Below are 20216 nucleotides of genomic sequence, written 5' to 3'. Positions count from 1 at the left end.
AGATTTTTTTTTTTTTTTTTTTTGAGACAAAGTCTCACCTTGTCGCCCAGGCTAGAGTGCATTGGGCAATCTCAGCTCACTGCAACCTCCACCTCCCGGGTTCAAGAGATTCTCCTGCCTCAGCTTCCTGAGTAGCTGGGACTATAGGCGTGCGCCACCACGCCCAGCTAATTTTTTATTTTTAGTAGAGATGGGGTTTCACCATGTTAGCCAGGCTGGTCTCGAACTCCTGACCTAGGGTGATCCGCCCGCCTCGGCCTCTCAAAGTGCTGGAATTACATGAGTGAGCCACTGCACCTGGCCAAAATATTTTTTTTTTAGAGACAAGGAAGGTCTCATTATGTTGCCCAGGCTGGTCTCGAACTCCTGGGCTCAAGTGATCCTCTCACCTTCGCCCCCAGAGTGGTGGGATTGCAGGCGTGAGCCACTGTGCCCCGCCAGTCATTAGATTTGAAGCCTACTCTAAATCCAGGATCATCTTATCTTGATCCTTAGCTAATTAGATCTGCAGTGACCCTGTTTTCCAGTGTCACATTTTTTTTTTTTTTTTTTGAGACGGAGTCTTGCTCTGTCGCCCAGGCTGGAATGCAGTGGCATGATCTCGGCTCACTGAAAGCTCTGCCTCCCAGGTTCATGCCATTCTCCTGCCTCAGCCTCCCGAGTGGCTGGGACTACAGGCGCCTGCCACCACGCCCAGCTAATTTTTTTGTATTTTTTTAGTAGAGACGGGGTTTCACCGTGTTAGCCAGGATGGTCTCGATCTCCTGACCTCGTGATCCGCCCGCCTTAGCCTCCCACAGTGCTGGGATTACAGGCTTGAGCCACTGCGCCCGGCCTCCAGTGTCACATTCTGAGGGTCCAGGGGGATTTGTGTTTTCTTTTGGGCGGGGCTGGGGCACCCTTTCCCCACTACATAGAGTTAGAGGTGGACTGTGTGGCGCCACAGCCCCTTCCCTGAGCTCCACACCCTAATCTGTACCCTTGAGGTCAGCGCTGCCCAGTGGAATGTTCTGCGTGCTGGACACGCTCCATCCCTGCCTTGTCCAGGGCAGCCCCCACTGCGCGTGACTGCCGGACACCTGAAATGTCATGAGTGCCACTGAGGAGCTGGACTTTTAAAAATTCGACTGCTCTCGTCCTGGAAGGCGCAGGTGTGGGTCTTCCCACTCCTGTGTGAGGAAAGGAAGAGGGAGCAGAAAGTGCTGGGAGGAGGGGCTGCAGCCTGCTCCAGGCTTCCCATCCCCAGCCCCCACCCTGGGCGCCCCAAGGTCTCCTGGGAGATGAGCACCCTCGCAGAAGCCAGGGCCTGGGACCCTTTGCACAGCCCCCAGCACCTGTGCCGGGCCTGGAACCTTGGCCAAGGAAAATTTTACTGCATTGAGCAGAGCCCTTTGAAGGGACAAGCCCAGGGGCCCTCAAAGCCACCAAGGCTACGTGTGGCCTCTCCCTGGACATTACCCCTCCTGGGCCTGCACCGCTGGGGTTGGAGCCCCTGTCTCTTTGCTCACGGCCAGAGGAGCTGCTTCCGTATGCAACGGCGGGCGCGTCCACAGACCGGCCCAAGGGTATCATGGATGGGGGGACAACAGCTTTCCTGCAGGGGTAGGGTTTAGTGGGAAGGGGTGTAGAGTCAGGAAGGAGGCGGGGGAGCATTCCAGGTGGAAGCTCGGGCAGGAGGATGCCCTTGAAGAATTGAAAGAAGGCTGCTGGGCCAGGTCCTCGGGGGCAGAGGCAGGGGCCTCATGGACCAGCAGTGGAGGGATCTCTGTGTTCCCCACTCCTGACGACAGCCCGGTGTGGGTTTGGGCTCCCTCCCCACTGCTGCCTGCAACCCTTTGTGCCCCGTTTTCACCCTCAGCACGTGTTGTGCCTCAGGCTGTTCTTACCTGTGTCCTTGTGTGTTTAACTGTAATGAAGAAGCTGTGGGTGCTGGGAAGCAGGGCGGCCTGTCTATTCTCCGTGTCCCTGAGCCGTGGCCGTGGAGTGAGAAAGTGCTGAGAATCCAGGGGGTGGGGGGCAGGTGGTGACATCAGACTGCACTTGATCGCTGTCAGGGCCTTTCCGAGGGTGTCCTGCACGCAGGGGTTCCTCTCTCTCAGGGCCCTGGGCAGAGAGAGGAGGAAGGTCTGAACCATGAGGTCTCCAGCCTCTTCGGGCCACTGTGGGGTGGGGCAAGGTGGGGTTGGGGCTGGGAGAGGAGGGGCAGCTGTGTCTACAGGCACAGAGGATGGTCTGCAGGGCCCTCTCCTTCAGGAGTCTGTTCTTTTTTTTTTTTTTTTTTTTTTTTTGAGACAAAGTCTTGCTCTGTCGTCCAGGCTGGAGTGCAATGATGCAATCTCGGCTCACTGCAACCTCTGCTTTCCGGGTTCAAGCCATTCTCCTGCCTCAGCCTCCCAGGTAGCTGGGATTGCAGACATGTGCCACCACACCTGGCTAATTTTTTTGTATTTTTAGTAGAGATGGGGTGTCACCATGCTGGCCAGGCTGGTCTCGAACTCCTGACCTCAAGTGATCTGCCCGCCTCAGTCTCCCAAAGTACTGGGATTACAGACATGAGCCCCTGCACCCGGCCTGATCTGTCTTTTTATCTAACTAAGTGCCTGGCCCGGAGCCTGGCTTCTGAGGACAGAGATAAGCAGACCCAGTCCCAGCTCTCAAGGGGTACCCCTCCCCACAGCTGTCCATGTGTGGGGGGCACAGATGTGTCGAGAGTGTCATAGCACAGGGTGACCCGGGCCATGATGGAGGGCAGGACTGAGCATCTGCATTCCTGAGAGGGCTCCTGTACCCCTGACATGAGGTCATGCCCAGGAGCCACTGTCCCCCAGGCCACGCTGGCCTCCGCCATGGCCCAGAGTCCTGGGGTTGGAGGAGGAGGTAGAGTGGCTACACCCTGCCTTTGAAGTCAGATGCGTCTCGATTTAAGTCCCTGGTGCCGCCTGCCAGCTGGCTTTGCACTGATGACTTAACCCTACTGGACCTTGGTTTTCGATCTGTAAAGTGGGGGGATTATTTCCAGTGTACAGCTGGTCATGAAGATGAACTTGGGCCACGTGCGTAAAGCCACAGGTGGTGGATGCTCACTCAGCAGGTGTCACCTCGGAGGACCGCTGCTGCCTGTGCCTCCCAGCTTGGGCTGGACTGGCCAAGGAGGCTGCTCTTTGCTAAGTGCCTGAGGGTTTTCTAGGAGAAGGTGGCACAGAGGCTCACCTGTGTCTGCTCCTCCAGGGAACGACCGCTTTGGAAGACGCGTTGTCACGTTCAGCTGCTGCCGGATGCCGCCCTCCCACGAGCTGGACCACCAGCGGCTGCTAGAGTAAGTGTTCTGCCCCTCTCTTTCTGTCCCTGTCTCTCCATGTTGCTTGTCCCCATCCCTTCACCCCACCTCACTCTGAGTCACCTGCTATGTTCTGGGACCTCCTTTGTGACCTTGGTGTGCAGAGCTCTTGCGCTCATGAGCCTACCCGAGGGCCGTCTGTGGACACCCCTGGTCCCTGGGCTTCCGTGCACCATTCATTAGCACAGTGGGAGCCAGGTTTGGTTTCCTTTTAGCCACCTGAGCTGTGGGTGCCTCCCCCTTGGAGTTGGGGACAGTCCCCTGGTCCTAGGTGTAGGCCAACCTTGCAGATGACATGGCTGCCGAGTGCCAGGCCTCCCCCATGCACTGTCCCTTTGAAACCTCCCTGGGCCTCTCTCCGGGAACACCTTCGGAGCTGTGTGAGTTTCCTGTAGCTGCCAGAAGAAATGACCACATGCTTGGCAGCTTAAAATGCTCTGAGTGGATCCTCCATGGTTCTGGAGGGCACCAGTCCCCCAAGGACAAGGCGGCGGCAGGGCTACACTCCCCCGGAGGCTATGGGGGAGCTTCTGGCCTCTTCCAGCTCCAGGGGGCCCCAGATGACTTGTGGCGGCTTCATTCCTATCTCTGCCTCAGTCTTCACATGGCCCTTTGACCTCTGTGTCTTCCCATCTCATAAGGACACCAGCCACTGCACTAGAGCCACTCTAATTCCATGGCACCTCATCTGAACTAATTGCACCAGCAAAGACCCTATTTCCGAATAAGGTCACACTCTGAGGTTCTGGGTGGAATTTTGAGGGGTGCCATTCAAACCCAGGACAGAAGACAAGGGCCTGCTGCTGCTGCTGTTGTCATTGGCTCAGCAGGCATCTATTGAGCACCTACTGTATGTGGGGCCTTGGATAGATAGTCACTGTATCAGGGCCCACCTGTGAACTGAGGCAATCACCTCTGTGGTTTGGGGTGGGAGAACTAAGGCCAGGAAATGACTCCGAGACAGAAGGTGGCGGGACATGGAAGGGGCCGAGTGAGGGGGTGCCTGGGCCCCATGTACCTTGTATACTCCCAGTGCCACCCAGGTGTGCGTGGGCTCCACAGCTGGTACAGGGTGGGGGGCTGTAGAAAATCAAGGTGGTTGTTGGTTTGCCATACCAACAGGCATCAGGAGCGTTCAGAAGGGGAGGTCTCAGGCAGTTTTCCAAACTAACTTGGCCAAGGAACCTTTTACTGCATTGAGCAGAACCCTTTGAAGGGATGGGCCCAGGGGCACTCATAGCCACCAAGGCCACATGTGGCCTCTCCCTGTACATTATCCCTCCTGGGTCTACACCTTCTGTTCCCCCAGCCTTTGCATGCAGCACCCCCAAACACATCCTCCCTTGCATATGTCCCCTTTTGTGCTCACCTCCGTCCTGTGCCAGTCCCCTACTGTGGCTGTCCTCTCTCCACCCCCCACCACCACGCAGGTACCACGTCCCATGCACACACACCCTCCCATGCACACACCCCCTCTGATGCACACATCCCCTCCCATGCACATACCCCTCTGTGGTGCACACACCCCTTCCCGTGCACACACCTCTTCCCATGCACACACCCCCTCCCATGCACACACCCCCTCCCGTGCACACACCTCCCGTGCACACCCCCTCCCGTGCACACCCCCTCCCGTGCACACCCCTCCTCCCGTGCACACCCCTCCTCCCGTGCACACCCCCTCCCGTGCACACACCCCCTCCCGTGCACACACCCCCTCCCGTGCACACACCGCCTCTCGTGCACACACTTCCTCCCATGCACACACCTCCTCCTGTACACACACCCCTTCCCATGCACCCACGCCATCCCGTGCACACACCCCCTCCCTTGCACACACCCCCTCCCTTGCACACACCCCCTCCCTTGCACACACGCCCTCCCGTGCACACACCCCCTCCCGTGCACACACCCCCTCGCTGCACACACGCCCTCCCAGGAACACACCCCCTCTCGTGCACACACCCCCTCCCGGGCACACACCTCCTCCCATGCACCCACCCCCTCCCGTGCACCCACCCCCTCCCGTGCATACATACCTGCTCTCATACACACCCCTCTCATGCACACTCTTCTCCATCACTAAGTCGCATGCTCAGCACAGACTGGGTGTTCAGAGTGAAAGGCTAACCTAAAGTAGATTGACTCATGGGTCCTCAGATGGCTGTCACATGACCCCCAGGCCACCAGACCCACATGCAGGACTGAGCCTTCTCCAGCCCAAAGCAGCTTTGGGTCCACAGCTTTGAGTGCTGGCCTGGGCCTCAGGCCCTCTTAGGTCTGCCTGCTTCTTTCCCTCCCTCCATCACCCTCCTCAAAGCCACCTGGGCCTTGTACCCTGCACCCTCTGCATTGGCTGTTTCCCATTGCTCGGAAGGAACCACCTGCTCCTCACCTGTGTGTGGCCTTGAGCGCCCTGTCACCCTCTTTCATCTGTCCCTTGCTGCTGGAGTCTGCTGTGCTGGCCACACTGCTTTCATGAGGCAGCCACCGAGCCTCCTTCCTGGTGAAACCCCCAGGCCCAGGAGAGCTGCTGCTGGGGGAGAGTTGGCCAAATAGCGGGAGTGGCGCCTCTGCCGGAATCTGTGTCTGTGTGAGTGACAGGCCCCCAGGCCCAGGGGAGAAGCTCAGTCTTAGGGAAGGGAAGTTCGGTTCTGAGGGCCTTGGAATTTGCTCCCCCACAGTGAACTGGTTGAGCTTCATTCCCGAGGCCAAGCCCTGGCCGATCTCTGGGTGTCCCTGGAAACATTTATTGTGCCCTGGTGAGGACAGGGAACATGGCACCTGGCCTGCTACGGACTCCCTCACTGCTGGGGACAGCTCAGGACATGACCCTGGCGGGGAGGCTGTGCCTGCCGCCACTTCCAGATGCCAGCATCTAACTGCTAAAGCCAAGGGACTCGGGGAGTAGGCTGTGACCTGGAACCCCCAGCTCAAGGTGAACAACGGCAGGATTGGATCGTAGAAGCACCCAGAAGACTTTGGGCTGGTTGCTTCATGAGAGTCCCCCCAGTATATGCATCCTATCTGGTCTATTAAAGAATCTTCCGACCACAGCTGAAACTGCAGTGGCGAAGGCAGAGACCTCGCGGGGAGCACGTGCCAGGAACGACTTCCACCAGTGCTGCTGCTGCACGGCGAGACCTGTAGGATTCGTGGGGCAAGCGGGGATCCTGGTGCAGGTTACCCCAGACAATGAGGCTGGCTTTCCCCAGGAGGTGCTCACCCCAGTGAGGAGCTGATGCCAGCCTGCAGCCCACTCTTGGTGTTTACCAGGCACACAGGGAGAGACAGATGCCAGATCCAGGAAGAGCTCGTCTCCTGGGGTCCTCTTGAGAGGACGCATTCCCTTGTCAGGTCATTTAGGCACGGAAAGACCTGTGACCTGTGGGTCAGCTCTCCCTGAGGGGGCTGCTGCTGGGCCAGGAATGAGCTCAGGATTTGCTGTTCTTATAAAGACAAAAGTGCCTGCAAAGACAGAAAGCGAATTGGTGGTTGCCAGGGACTGGGGAAGTGACAGGGAGAATAACTAACAGGTCTCGGTTTCCTTTTGGGGTGATAATATTTCAGAACCTTAGAGAGGTGGTAATTGCACAACTTTGTGAATGCACTAAATGCCACTGAATTGTTCACTTTAAAGTGGTTAATTTATGTTATGTGAATTTCAACTAAATTGGACAAAAAGCACCCCTGACAACAAATTGGTACCTTGTGCTCTTTCATGTGCTTATCCAAGATTCCCTTACTATTAGGTGGAAGTAGTAAGCATGGCTTCCATGAACAGTTGTATAGGTTGTTCACAGCACAAGGCTAACCAGATGAGAAGCTACCATCACCTGGTGCTCTCACTCAGCATGGGACAAGCATCTGCCCAGAGGAAAAGGCATCTTTTTCTAACTCATGCAAAGGTGCTCTGTGGGCTTCTCGGCCTTGATAAGGAGAGCCATCAGGCTTACTTCTCTGCAGCCTTTATGAAAAAAATTAACACCCCGTCCGTTATCCTCCCTATCCATTCCAACCGGATGGCTTTCCTGAGGCCAGATGCATGCTCCTATTTTTGAAGTGGGTGAAGAAACAAGTCTGTGTCTTTAAAACCCAGCTAGTAATTTGGTTAATGACTTCCTGTGCGGAGCACGCGGATGCGTTGACACCCGGCGGATTTCAGCACACTGAACAGAAGGCACCGGGGAGAGCCCAGCGCTGGGGCCAGAGAAAGGGGTGCCTGCTTTTACGAGGAGGCGTCCAGAGTGGGAAGAGGAGCTGTGCAGAGACATTGGCCTCAGTTTCCCTCTCTTGAAAAAGAGTCATTTGCAAAATGCAAAAGTGACTGTCCTGAGAAGTGAGGAGGAGTGAAGAGTTCTCAGTGGTTCGTGGACTCTTCCACCCCTCTGTGTTCAGGTGGAAGTCTCGACCCGGGTTCTTCTGAGAAAGTGACTCAATAAAGGATGACCTTGGTGAAGTATGCCCCAGTGGCTTAGCCCACATGGCGTTCGAGACAGCGCGCTGGAAAATGAGTGTTGAAGTTACTTCCTCAATGGGTGAGCTGAAATCATGCATGGTGTGAGGTCAGATGTGCGTGATTTCTCTACATCAAAGCAGACAGCGGGATGGGAGCAGGTGTGGATGGCAGCCCACGGCTCTCAGCGACGCTGAGTGTGTGGACGCTGGAGCCAGGCTGCTTGGTTCAAAGCCCAGCTCTGCCCCTTACTGATTCACCTCTGTGAGCCTCAGTTGACTTGTCTATAAAATGGAGATAATAGTACTGGCCTCCTAGGGTCATTGGGAGAATTAAATGTGTAGAATGCCTGCAGTTCAGGTGGTTTGGGCTTTTGACAGAGGGCACTCTGACGTGGCTTAGAAATCAAAGGCACAGGCAGGGCGTGGTGGCTCACGCCTGTAATCCCAGCACTTTGGGAGGCCGAGACAGGTAGATCACAAGGTCAGAAGATCGAGACCATCCTGGCTAACACGGTGAAACCCCGCCTCTACTAAAAATAATAATAAAAAAAATTAGCCAGGCGTGGTGGCGGGCGCCTATAGTTCCAGCTACTCGGGAGGCTGAGGCAGGAGAATGGCGTGAACCCAGGAGGCGGAGCTTGCAGTGAACCGAGATCGCACCACTGCACTCCAGCCTGGGTGACAGAACGAGACACCGTCTCAAAAAAAAAGAAAAAAGAAATCAAATGCACACAGGAGAAGCTGGCATCCTTGGCCTCCAGGCTTCTGGGCAGTGAGACCAGCCAAGCCTCTGCAGGTGGGCACAGGCTGCTGCGGCTTTCTCCCGAGGCACTTCTGGGAGCATCTGTCTGCAGAGCATGCCACCCACAGCCACAGAGAGTGGGGCCACCTGAGGGATTAATTACAAGATGTGTTCCAGGTGACAACCTGGACAACCTGAGCTGAGGGATCATGGCCTGACCAGCTCAGTGTCAGTCCCTGCAGAGTGCTGATGGAGGGTTAGGGGATCCTTCTGGAGCCCTTCCTCCTGCAGATGGCAGGGCAAGCCCTTTCCCGCAGGTGACATGAAGACAATGCTTCCTAGGTGCAGCAGGGCGGGATGGAACGTGGTCCATGGGAAACGGGTACAGCCTACACCATAGGGGATGGCAGGTGACAGATTGCAGAGCACAGTGTCAGGACTCTGGCTTTGTAATGAAAAGCAAAATGTTAGGAGCTCACCTGGAGGGAAGGAATTGCTTGCCTTAGAAATGCAGCCGGCAGCAGGGCATCTGAGGTAGAAGGGCCTGTGGTGTTGGGTTTAACAGCAAGGGCTGAGCAGTCAAGCATTCCTGGGTTCGAATCCCAGCTCATCCTCCTTGTGAGTTTCCTGGGGCTGCCGTAACCATGACCACAAATGTGGTGGCGTAAAACCAGAAATGTATTCTCTCTCAGTTCTGGAGGCCAGAAGTTGAAAATCGAGGTGTGGCCAGGGCCCTGCTCCCTGCGGAGGGAGAATCCCTTCCTTGCCTGTCCAGCCCATAAAGGCTGTCGGCAGTCCTGGGCCTTCCAGGGCTGGTGGCCACATCACGCTCCGCTCTGCTTTACCTCTGTCTTTACGTGACCTTCCCCCCTCTGACTTCTCATCTTCATGTCTGCCTTAGAAGGATGCATGTGATTGCACTGAAGGTCCGCCTGGGTAGTCCAGGATGAGCCCCTCCTCTCAAGGTCCTAAATTTAATTGCATCTGCAAAGACCTTTTTCCCAGATAAAGTCACATTCTCAGGTTCCACGGATTTGATATGGATGTCTTTCCACGGCCAACAATCTGGCCTACCACATCCACTTACTAGCTGTGTGACTTTAGGTAAGTCACTTAATGCCTCTGGGCTTCAGATGTCATCTGGGAAATGAGAACCGGGGCCCACGGTGCGTGGAGTCTCCGTGTGGCCCGGTGCTGGCACCCACTGGGTGACCACAGTTTCCATTATAGGGAAAGCACGTTTAGTTTCAATAATGAGCAGGTGATTTTCATAACTGAATCTTCTGTGTTGTGCCCAGGTATTTGAAGTACACGCTGGACCAGTACGTCGAGAACGATTATACCATCGTCTATTTCCACTATGGGCTGAACAGCCGGAACAAGCCATCCCTGGGCTGGCTCCAGAGTGCATACAAGGAGTTCGACAGGAAGTGCGTGCCCCCAAGCCCTCAGGGACGTGGGTGTGGGCTGCTTGTGGCAAGAGGAGGCATTGTGGCCACAAGGGGTCACAGAGTATGCAGTGGGGGAGGGGCCTGGCAGGGCGGAGGGTGGAGGGTTGGCAAATGTAGGGCAGTGGGGGTTCAACTCCCCTCTGGGCCAAGCTCTGGAATCCCGGGCAGGGGTGGCACTCTTGTTCTTTTTCTTTCTTCCTTTCTTCCTTTCTTTTTTTTTTTTTTTTTTTTTCTTGACGGTCTCGCCTGGGCACCATGGCTCACACCTGTAATCCCAGCACTTTGGGAGGCCAAGGTGGGTGGATCACCTGAGGTCAGGAGTTCGAGACTAGGCTGGCCAACATGGCGAAACCCCATCTCTAGTAAAAATACAAAAAAAAAAGACAGTCTCGCTCTGTTGCCCAGGCTGGAGTGCAGTGGTGTAATCATGGTTCACTGCAGCCTCAACCTCCTGGGCTCAAGCAATCCTCTTGCCTCAGCCTCCTGAGTAGCTGGGACTATAGGCGTTCACCACCATGCCCAGCTAATTTTTGTATTTTTTTATAGAGACGGAGATCTCACTGTGTGGCCCAGGCTGGTCTTGAACTCCAGGCTCAAGCGATCTTCCCACCTCAGCCTCCCAAAGTACTGGGATTACAGGCATGAGCCACCATGCCAAGCCAACACTCTTGTTTTTAAAGGGCCAGGCAGTCAGTATTTTAGCTTTGCAGGCCAGTCGCTCTATTGCAACAACTCTGCCGGACCGTGTCCCAGTAAAACATTATGGACGCCGAAATGTGAATTTCATGTCATTTTCACGTGTCATGAAATATTCTTCTGGTTTTTTTTTTTGTTGTTTTTTTTTTTCCAACCACTTAAAAACACAAAAAGCCTTTTTTAGCTTGCAGGCTGTACCGAAGCAGGAAGCAGGTTAGGTTCGTCCTGCCTGCCCATTCTCCCACCCCTGGTCCAGTGAATTACTGGCAAAGACACAACTGCATGACCGTTTCTTCACTAAAGCCTCTTCTTGCTTGCACAGCCCTTTACAGTCTGCAAGGGGCATTCTGATGCCTCTTGTTGGTGAGGTGGGCAGCCTCATTTTACAGATGAGGACACAGGTCCCAGAGAGCAAGTGACTTACCCGTGGTCACTCAGCTTGTGTGTGGTAGGGCAGGATCCCACCCCAGGCCCCCGCCTCCCTCTCCCACCCAACGCTACTCACCACTTGGCCATGGCCTGGAGCCGGCAGACTTTTCCTGAGGGACGTCCGGGCTAGCAATCAACTTTGCAATATATCTGGCTCATAGACTGTGGCGATGGGCGTTGATGTGGATATCCTAGATTCCTCTGGGTTTTCCTTCTTCAAAGTCCTTTCAAACCTGTAACAGAAATCTGCTTCACAGATACCTGAGTCAGTGGGACAGTGGGAGGCAGTGCCTGAATGTCCCAGAAGTCCTCCCTCCGGTTGCCTTTTGGGTCCTGCTGTCATTATCAACAGGAGCTTTGGAGGGACTTCTTGGTTCCCTGTCCCATGTCTTAGGGAAAGAATTGTTGCTGCATTTTGCAGTCATTTACTGGGCACCTGTATAAGCTGGAGATGGCCTAGCCCCAGCGCGTGTCCTCCTCCAGGAAGCCTTCCTGGATTGTCCTGGGAGAATCAATAGCCGCTCCCCTGCAGCCTCACTGTCCCTGAGCAGACAGCAATCCTAGCACTTAGGGGTTTGTGAATGGGTCTGCCTCCTGCACTAGGCTGTGACCCCTGACCTATCTCTGCATCCTTTGCAGGTGGGAAAGGGTCTGCATATGGCAGGCTTTTTTTTTTTTTTCTTGAGACAGAATCTCATTCTGTTGCCCGGGCTGGAGTACAGTGGCGAGATCTCGGCTCACCACAGCCTCCACCTCCCAGGTTCAAGTGATTCTCCTGCCTCAGCCTCCTGAGTGCCTGGGACTATAGGCGTGAGCCACCATGCCCGGCTAATTTTTGTCTTTTTAGTAGAGACAGGGTTTCACTATGTTGGCCAGGCTGGTGTTGAACTCCTGACCTCGTGATCCGCCTGCCTTGGCCTCCCAAAGTGCTGGGATTACAGGCGTGAGCCACTGTGCCCGGCTGGCAGGCTTTTAATAAGCGTTAGATGGGAGGATAGAGGAGTGAAGTGGTACTGGCAGGAAGTACCAAGGTTCCAGCCGGCGTAATCAGGAAGGCTGCATGGAGGAGGCAGCCTTTGAGCTGCCCGTGGAGTGGTGGGCAGGGTGTTGCGAAGTAGCAATCACTGGATTTTCTTTCTGGTACGAGGTGAGGCCAGATGCAAGAAAGAGCAGGGTGGACTTCGGTGCAATTGATGAGGGGCTGGTCTGTAGGGTTCCCGTGGGGAGCTGTGGAGGGAGGCAGCAAAGGAGGAAGGGGCACAGAGGACACTGGACTGTGTTTAAGAGGCAGCAGGGAGCCATGGCAGGTGCTTGAGGAGAGGCGAGTGACGTGTTTAAAGCAGCCCTTTCAGGAGGCTCAGGCTGACACAGCAGGATGTGTACAGTAGCCCTGTCTTGAGCTAAAGCAGATGAAGCTTTTGCCCTCTGCACTTCCGCACGTGAGAAATGAAGATGCACCTGCAGATTCCTTGAGGCAGCTCCCCCACTTCTCAGTTGCCAGAAATAAGCCCGGAGAAACCCGAAATTAGCCCAGGGTGCTTTCCCTTCCCTTTCTCGAGTGGGCTGCTGGTTTGCACATGAGGAGTGGGTCACTCCCACTTGGGAGAAAGCAGCAGAATTCCTTCACAGCCAGGTAAGATGTGCCAGTGGTCGATGGATGAAATCTAGCTGGGGAGTTGGAATCTGTGTTGCCAGCAGTGCTCTGTGAGCAGTGACAAAGCCAAAGGTAACAGTACGAGCCCGGGGAAGGAGGCCGGCCTTGTGGCAGCCTGGGGAGGCTGTCAGGGCTCTCACATTGAAGGGCGTTGATAAGCGGAGCCACGCAGGTGGGGAGACTTGAAGCAGTGACTTCCAATCCGTGGTCATTTAACCTGGGCCAGAGGGGACTAGGCAGGGAAGAGAGGAAGGTGACAGCTGTGGCCTTCAAGTCATCAGATGGAAAGAGGCGGACTTGTTCTGTGTGACTCTCCCACTCCCCGGGAGGTTGGATAGGGGTGGGGGTTAGGGGGGTTACAGATCTTGGCTCAGTAGAAGCAAAAAGGAGGGACACGCTAGGCATCAAACTACCCAAAAGTGGAGTGTCTGCAGGGGTGGTGAGTTCCCCATCGCTAGAGGTATGCAAGTGGTGCTCCAAATAGAATTAGATGAGATCGCCTGTAATCCCAGCACTTTGGGAGTCCGAGGCGGGTGAATCATTTGAGGTCAGGATTTCGAGACCAGTCTGGCCAACGTGGTGAAACCCCATCTCTACTAAAAATAGAAAAAATTAGCTGGGTGTGGTGGTGCACGCCTGTAATCCCTGCTACTCGGGAGGCTGAGATATAAGAATCCCTTGAACCTGGGAGGCGGAGGTTGCAGTGAGCTGAGATCGCGCCACCACAGTCCATCCTGGGCAACAGAGTGAAACTCTGTTTCAAAAAAAAAAAAAAAAAAAGATTTATGCAGTGAGGCCATTGCCACACCCCATCAGATTTCCTGCATTCTTTTCTGTTCTCTCTGCCGTTGGCTTCTCATCCTCCAGACCATCCTGCCAGGTCATTCCTTTTAGGGGTGAACAAATTCGCACACAAGTGTTCACGACCCCCCTTCTGGGAGTGCTTGCCTCACCAAAGGGCTCCTGCCATGAGTGGCAACTAATGGAAGCCACTGGAAGCTCGGTCTCAGGGTGGACCTTGCAGCAGCTGCCCTCTGGGCTCTGGAGACTCTGGAAGCCACTGCTACTGCCCCCATGCCCCGCCCCTCCTCTCAGAGCCTTTTTTCTTTTCTTTCTGCTTTTTTTTTTTTTTTTTGAGATGGAGTCTTGCTCTGTCACCAGGCTGGAGTGCAGTGGTGCAATCTCGGCTCACTGCAACCTCTGCCTCCTGGGCTCAAGTGATTCTCCTGCCTCAGCCTCCTGAGTGGCTGGGACTACAGGTGCGCACTACCACGCCCGGCTAATTTTTGTATTTTTAGTAGAGACGGGGTTTCACCATGTTGGCCAGGATGGTCTCCATCTCTTGACCTCATGATCCGCCCGCCTCAGCCCTCCAAAGTGTTGGGATTACAGGCGTGAGCCACCGTGCCCAGCCTCAGAGCCTTTTTAAAATTAGTTAATTAACATTTCTTGGAGAGATGCTTTGAGATTATATAAATATCCTGCTGCTTGTCAAAATACTTTCCACCTTCATTGCTGCTTCTTGGCTTAGTTCCTATGACAGCAGCCAGCAGTGGTCTCATGACCGGTCGGCATCTGACTAAGGGAAGAGCTTTTTCTTCTCCTTGCTTATGTATCTCGATATGGACATGTGTAAAATGTCCTATTTTATTCAATGGGTTACGATCCATTACTATCATTTTAATGATCAAATTGTCCCAAATGTGCCCATGTGGGTGCCGTTTTAAGAACTCCCGGGTCCTTCTGACGCTCCCCGTCACTCTTTGAGTGCTTCCCTTACTTTCTGGCACAGGATGTGCCAGGCTTATCTTGTATTCCTCTTGCTCCAGCTCAGGAATCTGCCATTCTCCAAGGAGCACAGTCGCCCTGGCTCCCTGTAGTGGAGAATGCTATTTAGAGACCACGATCTGGACAAGAGGAGTGCTTGTTGCTTTTGGGGTGTTGTGGCCCCCAGGCCCTTTCAGTGGACAGAGTTAGGGTATGTGTGTGTGAATGTACATATACTTACACACACACACACACACCTACATACACACATATACACCTAGATACAGTACATACATTTGCATACACATACACACAGACACCTACATATACATACACACACCTGCATATACACATACACACCTAGATACAGTACATACGCCTGCATACATATACACACATACAGACACCTACATATACATACACTTACACACACCTACATACACATATGCATACACACATATACACACCTACATATACTATACACATACACACACACACCTACACACAACTACACACACTTACACTTACCATTACTTATATCTACACACAGACACATACACCCACACACCTAAATACACCTACACATACCTAGGTACACCTACACACACTTACACTTACACCTATACACACCCACATACACACACACCTATATACACTTACATACACCTACACACACTTACATACAATTACACAGTTACATAGACCTACACACACCTACACACTTAGACTTACATACATCTACACACATACACAATTGGCTTCCAAAAATTCCTGAAATTTTGACAGTCAGCCCATGTGAGTGGATAAGAGCTGGCTCTGGCATCCCGCAGGCTGACCCCACGTGGGCCGTGTGGATGCCCCTTCTCGCCTCCTGGGCTGTGTCTCCCCAGCAGGACACACTGTCCCCCACTCACCCTCTAGAGCCCTGGCATGTCCTCTGCCCCCGTCCCCACCCTGGTTGGCTGCTTACCTTTCTTGCCCAACCTGATGACTTTGGGCTGAAATATTCAAGAAGGAAGCGTGGAGACCGGGCAGGAGGGAGAGAGGGAAGCTCACCGGGTGTTCCATTGTGTGGGCAGCTGTACTGCATCGAACCGGACTCTGGCCGGCTGATCTTCAGGTTATTGTCGGGTTTTCTGCCATCATAACCAACACGGTGAGCTCCTTCTAGCCCGGGTCCGCTCCTGGCAGGGCAGGTGTTGGCCTAGAGGCTCTGTGCGGTTTTAATTCTGAGAGCTGTTGCCAAATTGCCCCCAGGTTGTGCTTCAGACCCCCACCCCACCCTGGTGTGAGTGAGCACCTATAAACAGGGCTCCGACCTGCACGTGTGCCTCCGTGAACTGTAAAGGGCTGCAGGCATGCCTGGCGGGGGCAGCGGGTAAGGGGTCCTGATTTTCCCCGAGTTTATTTCATTCTTTGTTTGATGTCCTTAAATTGATCCTGTTGAGAGAAGCAACATTCCGAGACACAGTGGAGGCAGCTGTTTCGGGGTTATGGGCGTGGGGTGTTTCTCAGAGCCTGGCAGCCTGAAGTCATCCCCCATTTCCCTCCTCAGATACAAGAAGAACTTGAAGGCCCTCTACGTGGTGCACCCCACCAGCTTCATCAAGGTCCTGTGGAACATCTTGAAGCCCCTCATCAGGTATGCGTCACTCTGGGAGAGGACCCCGCTGGGGTTGGAGGTTTCACCCCTCAGGGTCTATGGGACGGCCTTCCCTATCCACGCACCACGGAGGGCCCGTCTCCAGGGTGCCTGTGTATCTGGGGCTCCCCACCCACCCTGGGGTCTGCGGGGGGGGTCACAAGGCTGGCCCAGGTCATGGACAGGAGTGCAGTGCCAGCCTTTGACACCTGTGGGGTTTGCACCTGGTGTTTAAACCCCCGCCTTTGGCCTGAGCCCCCACACTGTGTGACCACCCTCAGGTTCCGTGATTTTCCAGAGGGACTCACAGATCTCAGGAAAGCTGTTATCTTCACTGTTGTGGTCTGTTACAGAGACAGGGCACAGATTTAAGTCAGCAAAGGTAAAAGGCCCACAAGGCTGAGTCCAGCGGGACCAAGTGCAAGTTCCCAGCTGCCCTCTCCGGGCGGATTCGTTCAGACAGTGCTCCGTTCTCCCAGCAAGAATGTAGGGGGCAGGAGGGAGCATGGCTGGCCGGGGAAGCTCACCGAGCCTTGGTGCCCAGGGTTTTTGTTGCGGGTCAGTCGTGTAGGCACGGAGCATCCACCCGGCTGACTTCAGTCACTCGGTCTCCAGCCCCTCCTGAGATGAGATGAATACAGCCCAAGGCCCCCACCCTCAATCACATTGTTGGCACAAACTCTGTGGTTTTGGCCCAAGGCCTCCGGGGGCAAAGACATTACCAGGCCGACTCTTCCAGGAGCTGAGAGATTTCCACCCGGGAGCAGGTTGCCCATGGCCAGGCTTCTCTTTGGAACGTGCGGGGCTTGGACACCCCAAGCCTGCTGAGTTAACCCTTTATTGCATAGCAGCCCGAATAAGCGGCCTAAAGAGAGGCAGCCACAGCCTGGAAATGTGGCGACTTCAGTCAGCTTCTTCCATATTTAGACTCGTTCCTGCCGAAGGATTTCTGCCTCAGTATTGGGAAGCAAGAGCTCAAGGGGCTGGTGAGGCCTGGGAGGCTCTGCCTGGGTCGCATGGGCATCTTCTATTTTCTTCCGTTTTGGCTGTATGCATCAGGCACAAACGGTGTGCACGAAGCCACATGACGGGGGTGGGGCGGGGAAGAGACTGACAGACGTCGTTCTTGCATGGTGGCTCTGGCCCTGCCTGGGTGAGTTCTGCAGGCGAGGGAGGGGCTCAGAGCAGGAGGGCCCAGGTGTGCACCAGACGGGTCAGGATAGTCAGGTGAGGTGGTTGCCTCTGTGAGAGGGCAGGAGGACTCCTGGAGGGCCTCCCTGGGACGAAGCCTTTGGGGACAGGGAGGCACATCCCTGGAGGGGTCATCATTCTTCCCCAGAGGTTCGAATCTCACAGGCCTTTGCCATCTCCCGCCTCGGCTCTTTCCACCTATTGAAGCCCAGTGGGTCTGAGGCTGCTGACACAGGTCTCTTCCTCACGCCCCACAGACACCATGCAAGTGGTGTGAAGCTCCGTGTACAGGGAGCACTCAGACAGAGCTGGAACGCCAGCTGGGACCTCAGAGTCCATACTCTGTCTCCTTCCCATTTCTCCATCCATCCCTGGGAAGCATCTCAGCCCCCCAGGAGCATGGACAGCTCAGGCTCTCAGGCACCTGCCTGTCTTCCCACCAGCAATCTCCCGCCCCGGAGGGCTACACTGCCCCGACCCACCCTTGTCCCTGTGTCCCTTTGTCTCTTACTGTGACTGGCACTCAGAGGAATGTTGGCAAGCGCTGGTCCTTGGGGCACATTGAGAGCTACTCTGCAGCCAGACACAGTGGCTCATGCCAGTAATCACAGCACTTTGGGAGGCCAAGGCAGGAGGATCACTTGAGCCCAGGAGTTTGACCTGGGCAAGAAAGTGAGCCCCACCTCTATAAAAAATTTAAAAATTAGCCAGATGTGTAGCATGTCCCTGTGGTCCCAGCTACACTGGAGGCCAAAGCAGGAGGATTGCTTGAGCCCAGGACTTCAAGGCTGCAGTGGCCCATGTTTGTGCCATTGCATTTCAGCCTGGGCAACAAGCAAGACACCGTCTCAAAAAAAAAGATCTGCCCTGCCAGGCAGCTTGGAGCCTTTCTTTTCTTTCTTTTTTTCTTTTTTTTTGAGATGAAGTCTCGCTGTTGTCCTCCAGGCTGGAGTGCAATGGTGCAATCTCGGCTCACTGCTACCTCTGCCTCCTGGGTTCAGGCAATTCTCCTGCCACAGCCTCCCAAGTAGCTGGGATTACAGGCACCCGCCACCACGCCTGGCTAATTTTTGTGTCTTTAGTAGAGACGGGGTTTCACCATATTGGCCAGGCTGGTCTCACGCTCCTGACCTCAGGTGATCCGCCTGCCTTGGCCTCCCAAAGTGCTGGGATTATAGGCATGAGCCACCATGCCCGGCTTTCTTTTCTTATCAGCTACCAAAGCTGTCATTCCAGGGGCTGAATCGTGTGGCCCTGAGGCACACTGGGAGAATTCCCAGAGCAGCAGACTTGAGTCAGCTCCTGCTTAATATAAGGAGAGATTTTTGGGGCCAAAGAGCTCCTTTCATGTCACTAGAATTTCCTGCCAGTTTTTGTCACCTACTGGCCTATGCCGCACACATTCCCCTATTGGAAGGTGAGGTTTTGTTTGTGTTTAACCAGGCCCAGCACTCTGGTGCCCTATGTGACATGTGACATATTTGACATAGTAAAAAAGCTAGTCCTTTCATTCTACCTTAGAAAAGTCCTTAGAGGGGCTGGGTGCACTGGCTCATGCCTGTAATCTCAACACTTTGGGAGGCTGAGGCTGGTGTATCACCTGAGGTAAGGAGTTCAAGACCAGCCTGCTCAACATGGCAAAACCCCGTCTCTACTCAAAATACAAAAAATCAGCCGGGCGTGGTGGCACGTGCCTGTAATCCCAGCTACTCGGGAAGCTGAGGCAGGAGAATCACTTGAACCTGGGAGGCAGAGGTTGCAGTGAGCCAAGATTGCACCATTGCACTCCAGCCTGGGCAATAAGAGCTAAATTCCGTCTCAAAAAAGAAAAAAAGTCCTTAGAGGGCGAGGCATGGTGGCTCACGCCTGTAATCCCAACGCTTTGGGAGGCCAAGGCAGATGGATCATTGAACCCAGGAGTTCAAGACCAGCCTGGGTAACATGGCGGAACCTCGCCTCTACAAAACAGATAAAAATCAGCCAGGCATGGTGGCGCACCTTAGTCCCAGCTACTCAGGAGGCTGAGGTGGGAGGATTGCTTGAGTTCGAGAGGCAGAGATTGCAGTGAACTGAGATCGCACCACTGCACTCCAGCCTGGGCGACAGAGTCAGACTTTGTTGCACTTAGAGCTCTAGAAACCTCTAAGGTTCTTGGAAAAAAAGTTCACCTGCTTGGCTGGGTGCGGTGGCTCACGCCTGTAATCCCAGCACTTTGGGAGGCCGAGATGGATGGATCACTGGAGGTCAGGAATTCATGACAAGCCTGACCAACATGGTGAAACCCTGTCTCTACTAAAAATCCAAAAATCAGCTGGGCGTGGTGGCGCATGCCTGTAATCTCAGCTACTTGGGAGGCTGAGGCAGGAGAATCACTTGAATCTGGGAGGCAGAGGTTGCAGTGAGCCGAGATCGTGCCATTGCACTCCAGCCTGGGCAATAAGAGCGAGACTCTGTCTCAGAAAAAAAAAAAAAGTTCACTTTCTCCTCCTGTTTTCCACGTGGCAGCCTGGACGGCAGTGGTGGTGATGGCACCAGACTGCCTGGGCTCAACTGCTCTGCCCCTTGCCATCCATTACCCTCAACAAGAGAGCCAACCTCTCTCTGCCTCAGTCTCCCCATGTGGCTGACAAGGCTACTTAAGTCATTGCATTGTCACAATAATTCACTGACTTAATACATATAGTTTTTATTTTATTTTTCTTCCTTCCTTTTCTTTCTCTCTCTTTTTTTCATAGGTTCTTGCTCCATCACCCCGGCTGGAGTGCAGTGGTGCAGTCATGGCTCACTGCAGCCTTAACCTCCTGGGTTCAAGTGGTCCTCCCACCTCAGCCTCTCACATAGCCGGGATT

General features: G+C 54.4%; 1 protein-coding gene across 3 annotated transcripts in view; it reads left to right on the top strand.

The window, feature by feature from the left end:
• Positions 1–20216, top strand: part of ARHGAP8 (Rho GTPase activating protein 8) — a 105274-nt gene that overhangs the window by 39793 nt on the left and 45265 nt on the right. For 2 of the 3 annotated variants that reach the window (XM_030815391.1, XM_030815392.1), the window contains exons 3-5: positions 3229–3316; positions 9836–9967; positions 16090–16176. In XM_030815391.1, the coding sequence (XP_030671251.1) occupies positions 3229–3316; positions 9836–9967; positions 16090–16176 (307 nt within the window). Of the gene's footprint in view, positions 1–3228; positions 3317–9835; positions 9968–10534; positions 10628–16089; positions 16177–20216 lie in introns of all 3 variants that reach the window. The other variant, XM_030815390.1, reaches the window with a different exon arrangement.

This window comes from Nomascus leucogenys, chromosome 7b (genome assembly GCF_006542625.1).
Source record: "Nomascus leucogenys isolate Asia chromosome 7b, Asia_NLE_v1, whole genome shotgun sequence".
Classification (NCBI taxonomy): Eukaryota; Metazoa; Chordata; class Mammalia; order Primates; family Hylobatidae; genus Nomascus; species Nomascus leucogenys.
The sequence above is the reverse complement of the archived record's forward strand: the minus strand, read 5'-3'. Positions and strand labels throughout refer to the sequence as shown.